This window comes from Simochromis diagramma, unplaced genomic scaffold (assembly GCF_900408965.1).
Source record: "Simochromis diagramma unplaced genomic scaffold, fSimDia1.1 OVJJ01000343.1, whole genome shotgun sequence".
Taxonomy (NCBI): domain Eukaryota; kingdom Metazoa; phylum Chordata; class Actinopteri; order Cichliformes; family Cichlidae; genus Simochromis; species Simochromis diagramma.
In genome coordinates, this window is record NW_024386831.1 from 6,626,787 (window position 1) to 6,646,413 (window position 19,627).

The following is a 19,627-nucleotide window of genomic DNA, read 5'->3' on the forward strand; positions in this document are numbered from 1 at the left end:
GTCTTTATTGCTGTAGTTACATTTCTTATATTGTTGTGAAATTTCCAAAAGGACAAATAAACGTAAATTGCTTAAACTGTGTTGTAAAATCACTCTGGTCTTTGGATTAAAACACTTCTGTCATGCCTGCTGAGAAGATCAATGCCAAGTTATAGATGTTTAATAAAGAGTCGTCTGCCTCGTGACATTAAACAGTTCTTCTGTTTTCACTTGAGTAATTTATAACAATCCTATTATCATCGTAGTAACACGTCATTCTGATTAAATTGTTTAGGACGTGACAGACCAAACTCCACTAAATGGCTCTTTGGTGTGAAATACACAGCGTATAATCTGCAGCTTACAGTCCAGCCTTTACAGGTGAAGACCTCGTAGCTGCACATCTCCTCTGTGTAGGCAGTGACCGCTGTCATGTGTATTATTAAGGGGTCTGTGGTACTCTGACCTCACAGAGGCTCCGGGGCTCTAACAGCTATGAGAACTTTAGCGAGAGCTTTCACAGCTGAATGAGATGGAAGTGAAATATGAAAAATAACAGAATAAACCTTCGTGGCTCAGACTGGGCAGCAGTGTGGGATAATTGGAGCACATCTGGCTTTAAAGAGTTATCAGACCAAACACTTACAAGTAGTGTGAGCTGCTTTCTCGTAGAGCATCTGTGAACAGCTGTTTTAGTTCTCCCGCCAGGAAGTGAAATACTCACCACTTGCATGTTGGATCATCGTGACCTTAAACTGGAGTTTAATTTTAGGGAGGAAGAAAAAGTTGCAGGAAGCAAAGTCTGGCAATTGAAAGATAAAGTTGTGACTAACATAAGCTGCCCTCGTGCGACAGCATGAGCTACGGTCCAGGTGGCTGATACAGCACAACTGTGCGACCCTGAGGGGACGAATCCACTGTGCATACTGTCATGAATGTGGGAAAAACAATGAAGAGGCTCCAAGTTATAATCTCAATTTCATGCAACATCTTTATTACTGCACACTGCAGACCTCCTCCTGTAAAAACAGCTGTTTGGTCTCTGGATGAAAGCCAGAGATCCAGCTCTCATCGCCAGTGACGATCCTCAGCATCAGTGTTTTGATCCGTGGTGAAATTACAGATGCTGACATGTAGGTGGTCAGGATGAGACTTCCATGGAGGGGTCTAAAAATAGCAGCTCTGCTGGAAGCAGTTCCGTGGCACACCGAGAGATGACCTCAAAGAGGCGAAATTTGAATCAGATATGGCTCTCAGTTTTTACAGATGCTGAGCCTTTTGATCGCAGCTCATATGATGGGACTGCTGCAAGTGTTTTCTGTGGAGACACAACAAGCAGCTCCAGCAGGGCCACAGGCTGAATAATTATAAAACGCTGTCATAGCTTTAATTAGATTTTTGTGCAAGGATTAATGAGAGAAAGAACAATGACATATGTAGTTTCATTTATCAGAGCACTCCAAATAATAATCAGAACGATTTGCATTTTTTTGCAGTTTAGAGAATCTTTTAGCGTCTAAATTTTTAAAGTGGTGTCATCAAAGTGTTTGAAAATGGAAAAAACTGAACATGGATGGTGACACGTTATCATTCGTGTCTTCCGCTGGATGTCTGTCTTCCCATCAGCCTCCCATCTGCAATCGTGGACGTGTCATTTTTTTCCCCATCTGCTAAGTGTCTCATTCATACCTGAGTGCTGGCAGGCCAAATGATTCATTTCATCAGCATTCTGCTTTTCAGTTTGCCACACAACCACCATGACAGCGAAATGCACAAAACCACAGCAGGGCATCACGTAGCACAATAAGTTGATTAGTTTCAATTAAAGATCCCACTGCTGATAAACTGACGGTGCCGCTGACACTTCCTCTAGTTGTGGGGACATTAAAAGCGCGTTGTTGTTTTTGCATCTTCCTGTTGTCGTTCTGGGTGTACAAATAAGCATCGGCGTCTTTTCCTCTGCCTCTGAGGAACCAGGTTGCCTATTTTCCTTTTCCAATTCTTTGCTCTGTTTTATGCAAGCTGTAATTCTTTGGGGGCAAAGAGGCGTTACAGTTTTTTTGTTTGTGTTTTTAACTTTCAGCAGTGATGAGATGATTGTGTTCTTTTTCCTGTCCTCGCGCAGCGATGCTGAAAGTGTCTAAACAAGCTCGACAGCGGATGTTAAATGGACTCACTGAGCCACACGTCCTGCACTTAACATTTAAACGTCATTACCGTGCACAGGCTCGACGCTCACATTTGACCTCGTGAATTTCACTCGTGAAACTTGAGCTATAGATTCGATTAAACACGGTGAGCAGATCCAAATTATGAGGCAACATTTAAACTGCTGCACATGAATGCAGCATAGTCAGAAATTAGCACAGGCCCTGACGTACGCTGTGAGAGATTAGACAACTCTAGCAAAATAAATCAATTATCAGAGTGTTGCAGAACAAATGTCTGCACAGTGAAAGAAAGAGAGTGTGTGCACGCTGGGGGCTATGCTAAGCTACACTGAGCACAGCAATGCATCAACGTGTCACGATTAGCTGACTAACCCAAGAAACACAGCAGATGGATGGTAGGAAGAAAAAGAATATTAATGATGCTAAACATTAACAGCATTAATTCAAAAACTGTAAAATATTTACGATTTGCCAGCATGAAGATAAAACTTGTAGTTTTATCTCTAGTACACGGGAAAATCTCGTGAAATGCATGCAGAAGGTTTATCTGAACGCTACGATGCTGGAGGGAAAAAAAAGTAAAGGTCACATCATGCGAGCGCCTCAGATATTTCAATTATCTCGTTCTTTCTTGCAAAGGCTGCAAAAGCATTTTCTTGCTGATTGGCTCTGTGGCAGTGTTGTTACCGTCACTCTCACAGAATCAAACTGGCTCCTGTGGAAAATACGCTTATTTAAGCACACCTCCCTAAAAAGTCTTGTGTCAGGAGGTCATCTTATTTAAAATGATCACACGGTGACGGCTGCATCTCACACACTGCAGACCGATCAGGAATGCAAAGATGTGACTGGATTTTCTGCTGATGAGCTTTTACAGCAGCTCGGTGATATCGGTGCAATGGATCGTGCAATGCACCTGTTTCCTCCACCAGCCTCAAAATGTCTCTGATTTATGGTGTGTTATTGAGCAATGATGCGGTATCTGCGCAGGGCGTCACTCTGGACGAGATGGGGGACGTTACAGCACACTCTCTCGACAGGGGAACAAATAGTGCTGTGACACAAAAATAGCTGCACGAGGGACTCGGGGATACCAAATGTATTTGAGATGTTACTTAACCAAAAGAGGACGTGCAATATAGCATTAGCAACTTTGCAGAGGCAAATAATACAGCAGCGGGGAAAAGGGATGATAGGGAGCAACGGAAAACACATTAAAATATGGAGCAGAAGGGATTGTGGAAGAAGCAGGGGAATGAAGGAAATAGAAAAACATTTGACTGTAGTTATGAGGGATAAAAAAAGAAGCTGTTCCCCTTTCCAGCAGATGAAAGAGGAGACAGCTGTAAAGATAAAATAAAGATGAAATACTGTATTTAATTAAATTTATGCCATAATGCAGAAATAGATGGGCATGCAAAGTCAGTTAGGCGGCCTTTGAGCCTTTTTTTTCCTGTGCGAAAGCTTCAGACATCTAATAGAAGTATTGTGAGGAAAATACGCAGAGGCATTTAATAATGTATGCTGCAGTGAACATAAGGACAGTGTTAAGTATTCGATGCGGTGGGAGCCGCGTATAAACCCCGGCTGATGTGATAGTTGTGACAGCAGAGGACAGAAGTGAGACAAGATAGCTGAGGAACGTTACTACTTTTAACAGCTGAGGCACACTGAGTGGTAGGAAGGAGCCCCATGCAACTGCCCCTACACACACACACACACACACACACACACACACACACACACACACACACACACAGACAAAATGTCATTGGAACTGAATTAGAACTCTCCAGAGGAATCTTTGCCCGAACGCAGCACTTCCTCGAAGGGGAGCGACTGTCCTGATATTTGACCTTTCTTACTCAGCTGGACCGTTTTTGACATTTCGGTCCGTCATTCCCTTTTTTTTCTTTTTCCTTTCTTGCTTTTCCCGCTTCCTGTTTTGTTTCAGACCAAAAAATATATATAAATTATGGAGAAATTAAATACTACATACATTTGATAAAACCTTTTTTTATTTGGGATTTACAAAGTTGTCCAGTATTTGTACACAAGCGTCGATGAACTGATGAACTGCACGTGTGGAAGTAACCTTTGAAGTGTATTTCTTGTAGAGCAGCAAGATGAGGATGTTTAAATGAGCTCAGATAGTCTACTAAACACATCATGGTTCTCGAGTATGTGGAACAAGGTCTACAGATTAAAGAAATAAGGTTATTTTTTTAACTTAAATTAAATGCTGACATGATATAACACATAAATCATTACTGGCAAATAAACCCTGCGTTTACCCTTGAAGGAAAAGTTATGCACATTTAATCACGACAGAGCAAACCTTTTGAAAAACAGAAGAAAAGTTTGATAATTACATGCTTTTTATCTGGTTTTTAAGTCTCCCTGAGATCTTTGATAATGCACGCACTTAAACCCTACGGTTTAATGACTTCTACATCCAGATAAATTTGACCAAATTTATTGCTAGGACCTTGGAAAGCAGTGATATCACTAAAAAGACCCTGCAGAAGGGTTAAACTAACATTTATCTGAATATATAAACATACAGCACTGCATAAAAGTCACCACGCATTTCTCTAAACTTTGCTAGAAAAGTGGCCAATAGGTGCAGCGATTTATTGAAGCATTTGCAAACACATGGAATATAAGGTCAGTAAATATTTGCTGTGACCACTTTTATACTTTTTATATGTCCAAAACTCCTTCACAAATCCTGGAGAACTATTACTCAAGACCATCAGAAGAAAGTCTGGCTCCTTGGAAGCAAAATCTAATGAAATGAGGGATTTTTCAAGACGTTTGCACAGTACTGAACATGTTCCTGGATGTGTTTAGTTTATTATTTTAATAAAAAACTACTTACAGCGTCCTGGCACAGTCTTCTCACTACATGTCGTGCAAGTGCAAATGCAAATGCAGCATCAGACACGTACTCAAATGTTATTCGAGATCTAATTGTTTGAAAAGTTTTTCCGTTGTTAAACTAAATTCTATTTCTAAGATGCCAGGTCTCAGCAATTACTCAGTGTTATCACAGGTACAGACAGATGAAGGTATGAAAATAGAGTTTATTTGTGCAAAGTAAGGTCAGACCTGATGGAGACAGCTGACCGTTTTAAATACAAACATGTTCTTAAAACACAGTCAGGTGGGAGGTGTGTGTGTGTGTGGGGGGGTATTTATGTGATTGCTTAATTGTAATTTATGTTCTCAAATTGTAAAAGCAAATCTGAAAAGCTGTGATGATGCTGCCGTTTTTTGCAGCGAGCACAAAGATAATATTTGCTCACGCACAAAAAGATCTGTGTTTATGCCAGAGGCGTGCTGCTTTTGTTCAGACTGTTTCTCTGAATCCCTTTTTCCAACTCACTGTCCTTCTCTGTGGTCTCTCACTCAGTACATAATCAGCCTTTGGACTCTAACCAAAGCTGAAAAAAATGCAACAGCTCAAGTGAGGGATGAACAAATATACAGATTTTTTATGTAACGATGTATCGCTGCCTTATTGTTTCGATTAAAAAAAAAAACAACACAGGAGGATTATTAATTTAAAAAAATCATGTGTTTTGTGTGGTGATAACAGAATGAAACCAAGGCTTTTTGGAAGACATCACAGTGACAATTTAAGCATTTTTATTGCTCTAAGTGGATAAAACCTAACAAAAAAAGGATGAAATTGCTTTTTAATGCCTCACCAAAATGTCACCATGTCCTGTTCGTGTTAGTGTGAATATAAAACAGATTTCATTCGTGTCTGGCTGCTTCTCTCTCTCTCTTTGTGTGCATGTGTGCATGAGACTGTGATTATCCCACTCACTCGACTGTGTCCTCCCAGTTACACCAGTGTCTCTGATCCAGCTCTTGCATGTCCAGTCTGAACTTGCCCAGGCAGAAATCCTCAATAGCGTATTCGTAGTGAGGTCCGCAGCCCAGCGCTGACACACACTGAGACGCTGCTGAGAGAAAGGGGAGGGAAGAAAAGGGAAGGACGCCGTTAGAATAATGAAGGAAAGTGGGCTGAATGTAAGTTGGATCGCAGCACAATGCATAATTCAGTGCAGGGCTAACAACTTTTTCCAACTTTTAAAAAGTGTAATGCAAAGAGCTCTGGCCGCAGCGGGATGACGGCAGAGGGCAACACTAAAGAGAGTGTCTGTGACTGCTGCCACCTTTTGTGGATCAATGCAAACTGATCCATGTCCCCATCTGTTGAAGATGACAGTCTGCTGACACAGTGTAAGCTTTATCACTGCCGTACAAGACCTCCAAAACCACAAACAGACAGATGAGAGACAGACGAGACGAACTGAACACCAACGTTTCCGGTAAATTCTTGGTAGACATGAGGGAGAGTGCTCCAGATGCTGAGAGGGACACTTTGACATATTAACAGAAGGACTGTGTGACAAATGATGTAACGCAGGTAAGAAAGTATGTGATGGCAAAGATGTTTGGTAACTCCCATTCAAGATACAGTAGTATCGGTTAAAAACGACATGTCGTAAAAGAATAATGCGAGAAGACTGCAGCTGTGGTAAGCTCCACATAAAAGCTCTGGGCTTAAGGAAATTGGTAATTTCTCTGCATTCAGAGTATCAGTGCTTTTACACCTCACTAGTTAACTTTTCAACCTTTGTTTATTTCCCTGCCCGTGTGGGTGTAAATGCTCAGATTACTCAGCCAAATTACTCAGAAACAAACAGGGTGAAGAGTCACAAGGTCAAATATAAAACCTCACCTGCAGTGACACGCTGCATTTCAGAAACGTTAGGCTGAAAATGCAAACGAGATGCTAAATATCAGCATTTTCACAGATTTGTAAATTTTTGTTATGCAAGAGTAAAAAAAAGACTTTCAATTTGTTGCAACGTTGTTGCAACGTTGAAGCCCCAGCTTTTTATTTTTTTATCAGTCACAACAGAGACGAATAAAACTGGAAGGTTTGTTGAATGTAAGTATTAGGAATAAAAAACAGACTTTAGAGTTCGGGCGTAAAAGTAATTATGTATCGACCAACGAAGGCCATTAAAGGTAAAAAATGTAGAACCGACAATAAATCGATAACTACATTAATTTATAATATTATATTTTTAAGGTGTTCTTCTTACATATCTGACAGCTTCAGCTTTCTTTTTTCGTCACAGTCATAAACTTGACAACTTGAACTCTTTCTGACCAGTGTTGTAATAGTAATTAGTTACTTATTACTGATTACTTCTAAAAGAAAGTTATCGTTGCTTTACTGATTTTCAAAAGCAGTTAGTTACTTTATTACTTAGTTGCTTTTTAAAAACATGACACACAACCTCAAGACATTTCAGGCCAATTCTAATTTTTTCAGCATAACCCATCATATAAGGTTGAATCAAAACTTGTTTTATTAGTTTTAATCTTTTAACTTTAAGCATCAAGCAAATTCTGCAAATTTTCCAGCAAACTTTCAAACAGATGCAAGTAAAACACAGCAAAAACAAATAAAATCAAAGGCTCAGCAGCACTGAGTCCTGTCACTCTTAAATCTATTTCCACCTGTTTAGCAGGAGTGGGAGGTTTGCCCGGTGCCGCAGCGGTCATGTCAGTGGGGGGATCCGGGGGTTTCTCTGTGAATTTCACATTCCCGTGGCAGCGTGCATGGAGCTTGCTCAGATCTGAAGTTTAATTTTTCGTTGTAGAAAGAAGTTTTCCTCCCACGCAGAGTGAACAGGGGACTAATGTTTTTGTAGTAATGTCAGTACTTCCACACATCCGTACTCCTCCATATTATCTATTGTTGATCTACACACGTCTGTTGCTCATACGTCATTGTCATGAGACACTCTCACAAACAACATCACGGTTTACTAACGCAGCGTGCTTATGGGAGAGTAACAGTAATCTAATTATTTGCAATAGTAATCCCTTACTTTACTCGATACTCAAACGCATTACTTTTAACACGTTACTGCCCATCTCTTTTTCTGACACTCTCTACTGATCTTCCAACTTGTATGTGACACCCACATCACTCTAAAGCACATCTTACTCATAATTACTCATAATACTAATTATTAGCGCTCACTCCCCGAAAATAACAAATGCATAATTTAAACACGATAACCTTCTACTTTGACCAGCATATAGAGACGTCTCTTTTTTAAAGGTAGACACTACCAATGAAGTCATGTCTCAGGACGGAGATTTTCACATTAAAAGGTCTCCCACAAAACTGCACAACTAACTGTTAAAAAAGAGAAAACAATATATATTTCTACAATAAATTCCACGGCGGTATTTTGCTAAAAGAAAATACTGAATTATCACGACACAGAAATCAATCTTTTTCATCGTTCTTCCTCTTCCTGTTTCCCTCCAGCGTTTACTCACTCCCTAAGCCTTTTATCACCTTTCGTCTTGTTTTGCGTTCTTATTACAACCGCCTTCATTTCTATTCAGCTGTTTTCCTTTTCCCAGTGAATCTTCTATATTCGTCTCTATTAATCCCTCCTTTGGCAGCTTGCTGAAATCTTATTACTTCTGGAGTCTTCTGGGAGTTTTGTGAAGTGGACAAATCATTTTGTGAATTTTAGTGTACTTATTAGGACTCATTAGTAACAACAATACAGAATTTTTTTAGATATATGCAAACACTTTTTGATCTTACATCGCTGTGTGCTTCAGAATATCTGAAATTAATAAATGGAAACTATATTAAGGTCAAGTCACAGCTTTAATTTACATCTAGTGTTAAAATACCAGAAAGTATCACAATTAAACACCTGATGTTTTTGGGCAGCTGGTTGTTGTTTCGGTGCTAGTTAATGCAAAGGAGAGCCCACAGGTGATTTAGACTGGTGACTGGTTGTATTCTGCTAACATCAGGAGTGAAACTGGTTTATTTGTAAGAGAATAAGTTCCATTTTTTCAAAGCACTCAAACAAACACTGCCACAAAAATGAACAAAAAACATGAAGATGAGCACAAGCCTTGTTGCTTATCTTAAAGAAACACCTTGATGGCAGCACAACAAATCAGGATTGTTCTGTAGGAGAATTCACTGCATGATGCAAACCCCCAGCAACCCACACAAACAAACAAACAGGCCAGTTGCACAGAACGTGTTGTAAAGAGGAACGTTGTGTGTCTTCAGAATATCCTCAAGTGGCAGATCTTTGGGGAAGCATTTGACTCAGCGTTCTCTTAACAAAGTCTCGTTGGAGCGTCTAAAGGTTGGTCACAACAGCGCTGCGAGTCGTCTCAGTATTCACAAATCACACCTTCGCTAATTCAGCTACCCTGGATCCCCATCGAGTTCAGGGTCCACTTTAAGATTCTTTGATTATTTGACTTTTAGAGCTCTGTGTAGCGGTGCTGACAGGCCTGTTGCAACAGAGCCTTTCCCAAAATGTTACTACGGCAGAACAAAAATGTCTTTTTTCAACTATTTGAAGTTCCTGCCATCACAGGAGGAGCTGGGTTGACATGATTTAGTAAGCATCTGCCTCTGTAACGATGTAGGATGCTTTCTGGCTGTCTTTTTCCCAGTATAATATTAGCTCATCATCTGCATGAATGATATGAAGTGAAAATAAATAAGAAACCCCTGTACGACTGTTTATCTTTAAAAGCCTTCAAGGTAAAAAGGTCTGATAATGGCAGTAAATACATGCTTTACACAGAGGCGATCTATTCCACAGAATAGCTTCTTCAGAAGAAACTAAGACTTGAGACTTTAATTATTTTCTATCCAAAATGAGCAAGTTTACAAATAAACTTAAAAAGTAAGACAATTGATTGGTTGATTGCTTCTTTGTTGTAACAATACTCTTGGGAATAAATCTTACACTGCTGTAAGGAAAATGCAACTGTGGGTTGCGCGCATGACATTTATTACAACTACACGTGTCAGTGTTTGTCTGTTGGTGCAGAGCAAAGGGACTTTGTGGCACTACACAGTATCATCATGAGGATGGTTTAAAAACAAATCTGTACAAAGTGGAGGAAATATGAGCAAACAGCTTGTGTACATTCACACTAAAAGTCCCGCTGTGAGGAAAGAGGATGAAAAGGCTCACACGACCGGATTCAAAGATGGTGATCAAAGAGTAGGATCAAGTGAACATGTTTGCGAGACAGAAATGGTGTAGAGAGAAGAAACGGAGGCTGAAACAGAGGAATAGAGATTTTTCCATATTTTTTTCTCTATCACATCCTGACAGTAATTCCAACACTTCAAACTGACCAGAACAGAACACAAGCATCAGAATGCAACCATTTCAGTATTTTCTGCACAGAGTTATTGCTAGGTTTATAAAACAAAACCAGTTTGTTATGGTTAAAAATAGATTAAGCACAAATATGCGCTGGATCACAAAGTGTGACTCCCACATGTTGGACTCCCTTATTTTCCACTATGATTAATAAAGGTGGCTCTACTCCCTACTCCCCTTATTAATGATGAATGCTTTCGTTGGCCATAAATTGTGTTTTCCACACTTGTCCAACATCTACATAATTCTTCATGATGCCGTACTGAGGACGGGGTTGCTGCTGATTTCCACTGAGGAACTGGCACAACAAGCAAAACTGTGACCATTTACAGTGGCTGCCTTCATTGTTTAAACAAAAGTGAGGTGTGAATCCACACAAGTGCCTGTTGAGGATAACTAGTTTGAGTAAGTGCCCCAAAATGATTCACATCCAAGTGATGGGGAGTTTGAGTGTCTGTAGTAAATATGAAGGGATGAAAGGATGATTTTCGATGATGTTATTGTAGAATCAGGTCTGTGCAGGGAGAAGGGAAAATCATTTTTAATTTACAACACAAAAAAAGATCCGTTACATCAGCCATTGGTTGGTTATTGTTTTCATCATAGCTGCCACTGAATTTTGAAACTGAGACAAACTGGACACTCGTGAGCTAAAGATGATGTTCCTTTTCTTCTCTGATGGCAACCAGAAACAGAGTGGTTGGTAATGTAGCAACAGAAGATATCAGCATTTCCCTGGTCGTGTGGAAACTCTACATTTATCTTCCAGTCCAATGGAAAAACAAACTCAACTTGGAATAACATTTATCTGCCTGATCTTTTCTTGGGTAACTTGACAAATAGTTGGACTGAAATATCCCAAAGTGTCTTTGATAAAAAGTTTTTTCTTTAACACAAGATGCCCTGTCCTGTTGCTCTAACATGTACCTCTTCTTGTCAAATCAATTTTATGTTCCAGACACACAGAGCAAAGGCAGAACATGATGAATCTGAAGGAAAGGTCGTGATTGACTGAAGATTTTCCCATTTTCTCCAGCGACCACGTATTGATTTCGAGCTGCAACTAAAAATAATGCCACCTTTAGACTTTCACATCTGCACCTTATCCTCCATCCTCAGACAAGAAGCAGACGCTGGAGACAAATTTATTTCTAGAAATTGATTTTCTGATTGTAAAAAAGTTTTTTCTTTACCGTGTTGACTCGCCCTTCCTTCCTGTAATTTCCTCCTGTTTGATGGAGGTAATTACTTCCTTCAATCATTCCTCTTGTTTAAGGGGAAAAGTTTGTTTCGTCTGAGTTGGGATTATTTAAAGTGAAGCGGCCTGAAATGTCTTTTCCCATGAATTAAGGATGTTGTTATAGGTGCAAGTATGCTGTTGATCTTAATTAGTAAGGGTAACTACTACATAAGAAGATGGCATAGTTTTCCATGTGCATGCCAGTGTCTTTGACCTTTAACACTCCACTATTTCTTCTTTGTCTCTAAGAATCCCATGCTGCTTCAGGAGGCTCTGTTTATGTGTGTTATTATGTGTGCGAGAGAGATAGCATTGAACTATCTATCTATTTATAATCTGTTTTGCGTGCTCATCATCATGCAAGATAAATAAGTGACTAAATTCAGAAAGACACTAACAACAAGCCTTGCAGCGAGACAAAGGAGCTGCATCTCACAAACTGACTGCTGAAAGAATGTATCTGTTTGTGTTTGTGTTTGTGTTTGCGTGCTTCACAGTTATGATTTTGACCATCAGATTTCCTCACAGCAGTGAATTTTCACATATGAAATGTTAGTGAATGCCCAAACACACAGGTCCTGACGTCTAGCTTCACAGTTCACAATCTGCTGTTGTTCCATCACACTGCAAAATATTTCAGTGTTTGAAGCTACGCAGAAACAATATGTGGGAATCAAGCAGGAAATTAATGCAACATTAAGGCAGATAGTTTAACACAGAGCAGAACACCGGTGAAAAATTCAGGTCCTTCATTCAAAGCAAACACAGAAAGAGGAGTGCAGGAGCAGATGACGATATTCTAGTCAGATGAAGTAAATGTCTAAATATAGATGAAGCCACACTTCAAAACATGTTGTCTGTGGAATTGGACTTTTTTATTTCATTTTTCTGCTCTGACTCATTCCCAGAATGTAAAAGATGTTGAAGCTGTGGAAAATTTCCTTTTTAAAACATCTAATGAATGAGAGAAAGTGGAAGACTAGTTTTTCACTGGGATGTGAAAAATCTCCCTGCAGTGCAAGATGTTTCCAGAACATTACACAGAATCCTCTATGATCCCATTTTAGTTTTAGACACAGTTTGCAAATAGTTTTATAACAAACCACATTAGAAACCATGAACACCAGGAACCACCAGCCACGACAAATAAGCATGAATAAAAATGTAATCTGTAGCATTTTGTTAAGTCAGAGGTTGTTTTCTCATGAATTACTAACATGTTCCTCGGCAGCATCCGGCAGTGGTACACACAGCAGCAGAGCTTGGCAGAGGAAGCAGCTCCTGGGAGTAAAATGCAAATTCAGTGCAATGCTTGATGATGGCTTGATGAAGCAGATTGGGGGCATTTTCAAAAGTTTCAGCTGTGGCCTCTGCAGCAGACAATTTGATCTCCTGTGATTGGAAAGCATGCCTGTGAGCGTGGGACAATACTAGCCCTGCAATACTTTCTTCATCTTATCGCCATCCTGTGAATTTTATTTGTGACAGACCAAAAGTTACTTATGTATCTCTGTGTATTTGTCAGTAATAATGTGACTGTCATCATCAGCAACAACTCCGCCTCATTGTTAGTGCATTTAAAAAACTCGCTGCTTTTCCTCAACATTCTGCAGCGACGTTTCAAAGAGCCGGAAAGTAAATAAGCAGCAGACGGAAATGAGGCAGGCCGAATCTTCTTGCGTTTCACGCATGCACAGGACTGGAACGTAAGTGTTTTCGGCTGTTTCAATGTGGACGCACAACTCTCTGAAAACGACTAAAAAAGTGCTAGTGTGGACGCGGAGTGTTTTCAGACGAAAACGCCGTTTTCAAATCTATCCGGCCTAGTGTGGACGTAGTCTCAGTCCCCCCTCAGCTGTTCTGCAAGTTTTAGTAAGTGTTCCCACATGTTTGTGATGCAAATAAGAAACTACAGCTGACAGGAACAGTGCAGGTTAACCTGCGGTGTAAGAAATCAAGAATAATTATGAATTTATGGATTTTTTTTTTTTTTTTTAAATGAACCAAAACCCCAGTTTGGCTGCAGAAGAAATTTCACAACTGTGAAAGTTGAAGCAAATGGATGGATTAAACCAGCTTATTTCAGACTTTGAATCAACTGAAAAGCTGCACAAAGGCTTGGTATAAGATAAATAATGATTCTTTTTTAACTGTTAACCATGCAAAGCTACTATAAGGGTCAGCATTTTGGTTTTACTTCCAAATAATCTGTGCAAAGAACCTCTATATTTGATAGCTCTGTCACTTTATCTTTGCAGTCATCAATATTTTAAGTGACAGACGTGATGAGCACAGCTACAAGGACACAGGTGGTTTAAAGTCCAGCTAAAGCACTTTGTGAATGATGGACTCTTGATACACCGGCTATAGCAGATGTTCTGCAAAAGATTCCTCGAGGACAGAGTTGAGTCACGGATGAAGCCGTTTTCTTCCCGTGTGGAAGTGACAAACAGGCACGAGAGAGGCAGCCAGATGTTTGCCGTCAACAGCCTGAAGACTAATTAGATCGCGAGAGCTGATGTTCACAAATGGACGGGCATTCTTCTCTCTGTCGCTCCTGTCTGCTTCCTCCTGTCTCATTTTCATCATTTTCTCAGCGATGATTCATGGAGAAGGAAGTCTTTATCTTTGGCCTCTGTTCAGAATTTTTGTTTTGACCAGTGCTGCTTCATAACCCAGCTTAATAACAAAACACCCACTTCTTTGACTTTAAAGCACATTATATTCATGAATCATCTCAGTTCAGGGGGCAGTGGAGGATAAGAGGAAAACAGAAGCCTGTTTCTCTTCCCACCTATCTGACGGCTCAATTTAGATTTTATAAAGTTAACCAGGTTTTATACATATTTTTATAAAAGCACACACATTCAGCGGCTCCTGTGCCTTTGTTCTCACTAGGAAAGTTTAGAGAATGTTTCTGGTAGCACAGTTCAGTAAACTTCTAAGAAAAATCAATGCGTGTTCCCTTTTCTGCAGGCAGAAACATGACCAGAACCACAGTGATACAGCAAATGGAAAAGTAATATTAAAATCAGAAGCCAGTTTTTAACAGCTTTGAATGCAGGTCTCTGTATGTGGACAGTGAAATGAATGTTTGCTGAGAGGCTAAAATCCCACAGAGACGTCTCACACGTCACTAATTAGTTGTTTTGTGGCCACCGTTCTGACATGCACATATTTTAAAAACAACCAGCTTATTTAATTAAGAATCACGTAAAAACATGTGAGCCCTGCTGTATTTGGACATGGAAGCCATGCATACACGGGTAAATGATAAGTAACCGAAAAAAAACAAAAACAATTTAGTCAGCTGTGATTGGCTATTAAAAGATGACTGTGACATCACTGATTAGAAAAGCAAAAATTACAAACTTTGTTTGATGTTTTGCAAAGTTTGAAATAGATGCCACTAATATATCTGGTTTTGTTTTGTTTGTTTTAGTCTCTATGTCTCTCAGTTAGTTACTGACCTCATCACAACTACCTGCAGCAATCTGCAATATGTTTGCACTGAAGCAGAAATTATTTCTCCTCCACTTCTTGATTTTGTATTTTACTTTGCCTGAAATACAGATAGTTGAACAGAAGTAGGCCAGTTTATGAACATGTACATAAACCCCCCCCCCCAAAGACAAACAAACATGTTCCCACAGGCCAAACTTGTGGGGGGGAAAAAAAATCCCCTTCCCAGTCAGTAAATTAGCAGTGTGTGTGACAGATAAAGCATCGTATGGGTGGTGTGATGTTGTTGTATTAATGGCAGCCCATCTATAGCTTTACCAAGCTTTCATATTTCCATTAAATGAATATGTGATACATTGTATGAAATTATATATACAACTAAGAAGTCCCTCAGCTAAACTTACTTATCTCAGCTCTACAACAGAAATACAGAAATGATCTACTTGATAATGTGTTATACAGAACCAATGACTCGTGGAGTCCACATTTTCATTACTGTATTCCTGTGATATAAATTATAGGTCTCAGAGAACAACAATGAAATATGAAAGCAATTTTCCACACGTTGGCCACAGTGATGTGAAAATTCAAAATGCCAACCCTGAAGGTTGTGCGCTTATGTGCTACGAGGTGTGTAATTTCACCTACCACTTTATGTTCGACAGCTGATCAGCGAGTGCTTTTTGAGACCACACAATAGGGCGACAAAGCCAGCGGAGTACTTACATGTATAAAATTGGCTGTTTACCACAGCTGGATACAAATGATCTGGATGAAGTGAGTCATCGCTGCTTGCTTGTTTTCTGGCGAGCAGTGCGTGAAGTATGTGACGAATTAGCAGAAAGGAACGCCGGTAGCGATACATCAGCCGCCGTCATTACATCTTGTTACGGCCTCGCCTCTAGCCCTGTCACTCACACTCGCGTACACACAAATTAGTCCTTTCCTCCACCTCTCTGTCCTAATCAGACAGCTGGAGACCTCGAGGGTAGGAACTAACATCCTGGAAAGTTCTCAGATAATTGAAGTGAGAGACAGAGACAACAACAGAGGAATGATTTCCTTCAGAGAAACCTCGAGCGTAGCGCAACGTACACATGACCCCATTCACAATGCAGTGACTTGAGATGACCGTGAAGCTCGACAAGCCCCTCTTTCTCTCCCAGGTACTCTTATCGTTGTTATCAACGCTTGAAGCTGCCACAGCAGCAAAGAAAAAAAAAAGAGCTGAAGAATCAGAAAAATAGATGCATACACACAATCTCACCCACTCCCACACCCTCCTACACACTCACACACACAAAGGCTACAAAAGTGGCTTCGTACAAAGTGCTTTCAATTTTCACATCAAACAATTACAGCTTTTCATGAGTGCTTTCAATTTAGGGGTTTAATAAAGTCTCTGGGTTTTTAACCTAAAGAGGCTGAAGTGCTTTTTTGTTTCTACTCTATTGTTAAGTTTGAGGATAATTTAAGAATTTTACGACTGGTTCTACTTATTATTTTGCATCAGTTGTTACATCATTACTTTATTTTATGCATTTTTATGGTTGTTAAAGTTCTTCTTATAGTATTAATCCAACATTTAGATACGACATTAAACCCGAACGTTTGAATTTAGATAAGAAAACTGACGCCACGATCATGGACGATATGTAGCAAACCAGTTAGCTGAGCATAGGAAAACAGAACATTTATGACAAAGAAAAGAATATAAATGACCATTGTCCATTTCCATATTCATATTTAAACTATTTTTCTGCAAAAGAAACAGGAAATCACTGAAGATCTGTTACTGTTAAGCATCACACTCAGCCTCCAGCTCCAGTAAAACACAGCGTGCTTGTGCTTCTCAGTCACTACTCTGTGTAGAGAGCTAACAGGACCCTACCCCGAACTTACTGTCAGAATAAAAATAAACAGCTCAAACACGTCGCCTGAATATTTTATTGGTGTTCTTTTCGGATGTAATTATACGGCATAAACAGGGGAAAACTAGCAGTAATAAATAAATGAAAATAATCAGAAAAATGTGCTTGTTATCGTTACACTCGATGTGATTAATGTGATTAGATAACCCCTGCCTGGAGATCTATATGGATTTGTGGTTCATATGAGCGCCGATATAATGAAGTGGATTCAGGCTAAGCTCTCTGCATCACTGTTTTCAACATCATGAAAAGTGGTCAATAAATTAGATTTATTTGTATTTATGCTCCCTCACTGTAAATAATAGTCCCCCATAGATTTATCAAACCATATTAAATGCCCAGCAACAGGCCAGGCAACAAGGCGCGGTGATAAATAACTGCATGGTTTCCCTCATAACAACACGATTTGTGAAGGCTAATGAGATTTTTATCACGGGGATTAGGCTTCAGGGATTGTTATCTATCCCATGTAAGAACCACTTTGATTGCATTTAAAGTAGTCAGGTGTTTAATAAACACTAATGCGTGTACACACATGCACACACTCAGAGAGATGGAGGGAGAAATTGGTTCATATCCCTCTATCAGAGCAGGCCTTGTACGCTGCTTCCATGAAATGCTTATTGATTTTGCATCTTCTGCTTTTATGGATTTTAACAGTCTTGTTAGAGCGTGTTCACAGTCTGCAATCAGGCCTACATCTGACTTCTTTGCCTATGATCATTTTCTTCTTTCATTTTGATGTTGAAATGTGTGATTAGCATCCACAGATGTAAAAAGGTGCTTTAAAACTACCAGATAGCTCCTGCCTGGTCCTTTAGACAGGCTCTGTGACCTGCTGGTTCATTTCTCGTGGTATCCGCTCTGGACTTACACTTGCTGTAAGGAAATATATCAGTTCTTCTTTCACGCTGCCAGCTTCAACACACTCTGTTACAAAGGGTTAGTAAGTGGGAAACTATTGGGGTTAAGTATCCATCCCCACGCAGTTTTAAACACATTCTTGGTGTAATCGATGTAATGCCGACAGCTGGCTGAGTGCTCTGCCAGGTGTCAGGCTGACACCTTCATGCACACCTTGCAGTGTTGCAATTATTTAAAAGGCGTGCGTGTCCTTGTGTGTGTGTGTGTGTGTGCATTTGCCCATCACATTTAGCTCTGTCAACTTGAGTTCCATTTGTCACCAGCTAGTCATTACAGTGAGCCGGGCTTTCATCACAGATAAAGGGCTGCTCAGACTGGCCGGGCCTCTTCGGTAATAGCGCACAATAAATACTCTACATTAATGAAAAACGGCACACAACAATCGGATGAGCGGATGAACGCTACAGTAACACATTACATCTACAAAAAACAAAGGGCAGATAACAGGAAGACATAAGAATAAAGACATATTCTTCTTCCTTGGATCGACTTCTATTTACCAGAGCAGTTATACACAGTGCAGCAGTGCATGAGGGGTGTGGCGATCATTTTAAAGCATCCTGTAAGAGGTGGCTTTAAAATGAGTGGAATTTGGGGAAATTGAGTTTGAATTCATATCATTTTTGCTACATTTTGTATTCTGTGCATTTTATTACTCACAGTTTACTTATCTTAAACAAACAGTAACATATAAAGGGTTCAGGGCTGACAGATCACACTGATAATCATTCTGTACATACGATCATTTTTAATCCTACAACTGTTTATAACTTGCATAGTTCATATTTCTGTATAACTGTATATCTCATATTTCTGTATAGTTTTTTATTTCATATTTATATCCTGTACATAGCTTGTACTCACTACAGCCTGTACATACTTATAGTTATAGAATATTCATAACATACTTCATACCGTGTACATTATAACATACCATAATAGACCCATTTCTGTAATATACTTACATATCTATATTATTGCTAATATATATTGTAATATATCTATATAATGGCTAAAGCACTTCTGGATGGATGCAAACTGCATTTCGTTGCCCTGTACCTGTGCATGTGCAATGACAGTAAAGTTGAATTCTATTCTATTCTATTCTATAACATCAAATATGATACCACTGGTGCTCCAGTTACATATCTCTGACACATTGCAAAGAAACTGAACTGAATTTAAAGGGAAAAAACTGCAAAAACACTGCAACATTGTAACCTCACTGCAGAGCACGCTGGGAAATATATGCACATAAGCTCACAGTGATTGTAAAAACTTTGAGATGAACAATCTGTGTTGTCAGTGAAACTAATGAGCATATAATGAGTCACAGTTGAATATATTCATGAAATGTATTAAAGCTCCGGTTTGCTTGTTTATTTTCATTGAAGCAGTGGCCGCGGCTGATGAGCAACAAGCAGCCACACAAGGACATGTTTATAATGACCAAGGTCTCAGAGCGAGTAAGAGGAGAATCGGGAGCGTTAATCGGTGTTTTGAGCCTCGGGAGGAATCGTGCCACTGAGTATGAGCGAGAGCGAAGGCTGCCTCTGATGCGCTCGAGAGGAAACGCTGACAGCAAACACTGATGTGACTGAAAAAACTCAAAAATGAAGCCCCTTTGAGTTACAGGTTAAAGAACAGATTATAGTT

The 19,627-nt window shown here is 39.7% G+C and overlaps 1 protein-coding gene across 2 annotated transcripts in view; it reads right to left on the reverse strand.

Annotated features, from left to right (window-relative positions):
- ramp1 (receptor activity modifying protein 1) overlaps positions 1 to 19,627 on the reverse strand; it is a 59,068-nt gene that overhangs the window by 18,179 nt on the left and 21,262 nt on the right. Inside the window, exon 2 of one of the 2 annotated variants that reach the window (XM_040027725.1) lies at positions 5,986 to 6,124. In XM_040027725.1, coding sequence (XP_039883659.1) covers positions 5,986 to 6,124 — 139 coding nt within the window. The remainder of the gene's footprint in view (positions 1 to 5,985; positions 6,125 to 19,627) is intronic. The other variant, XM_040027726.1, reaches the window with a different exon arrangement.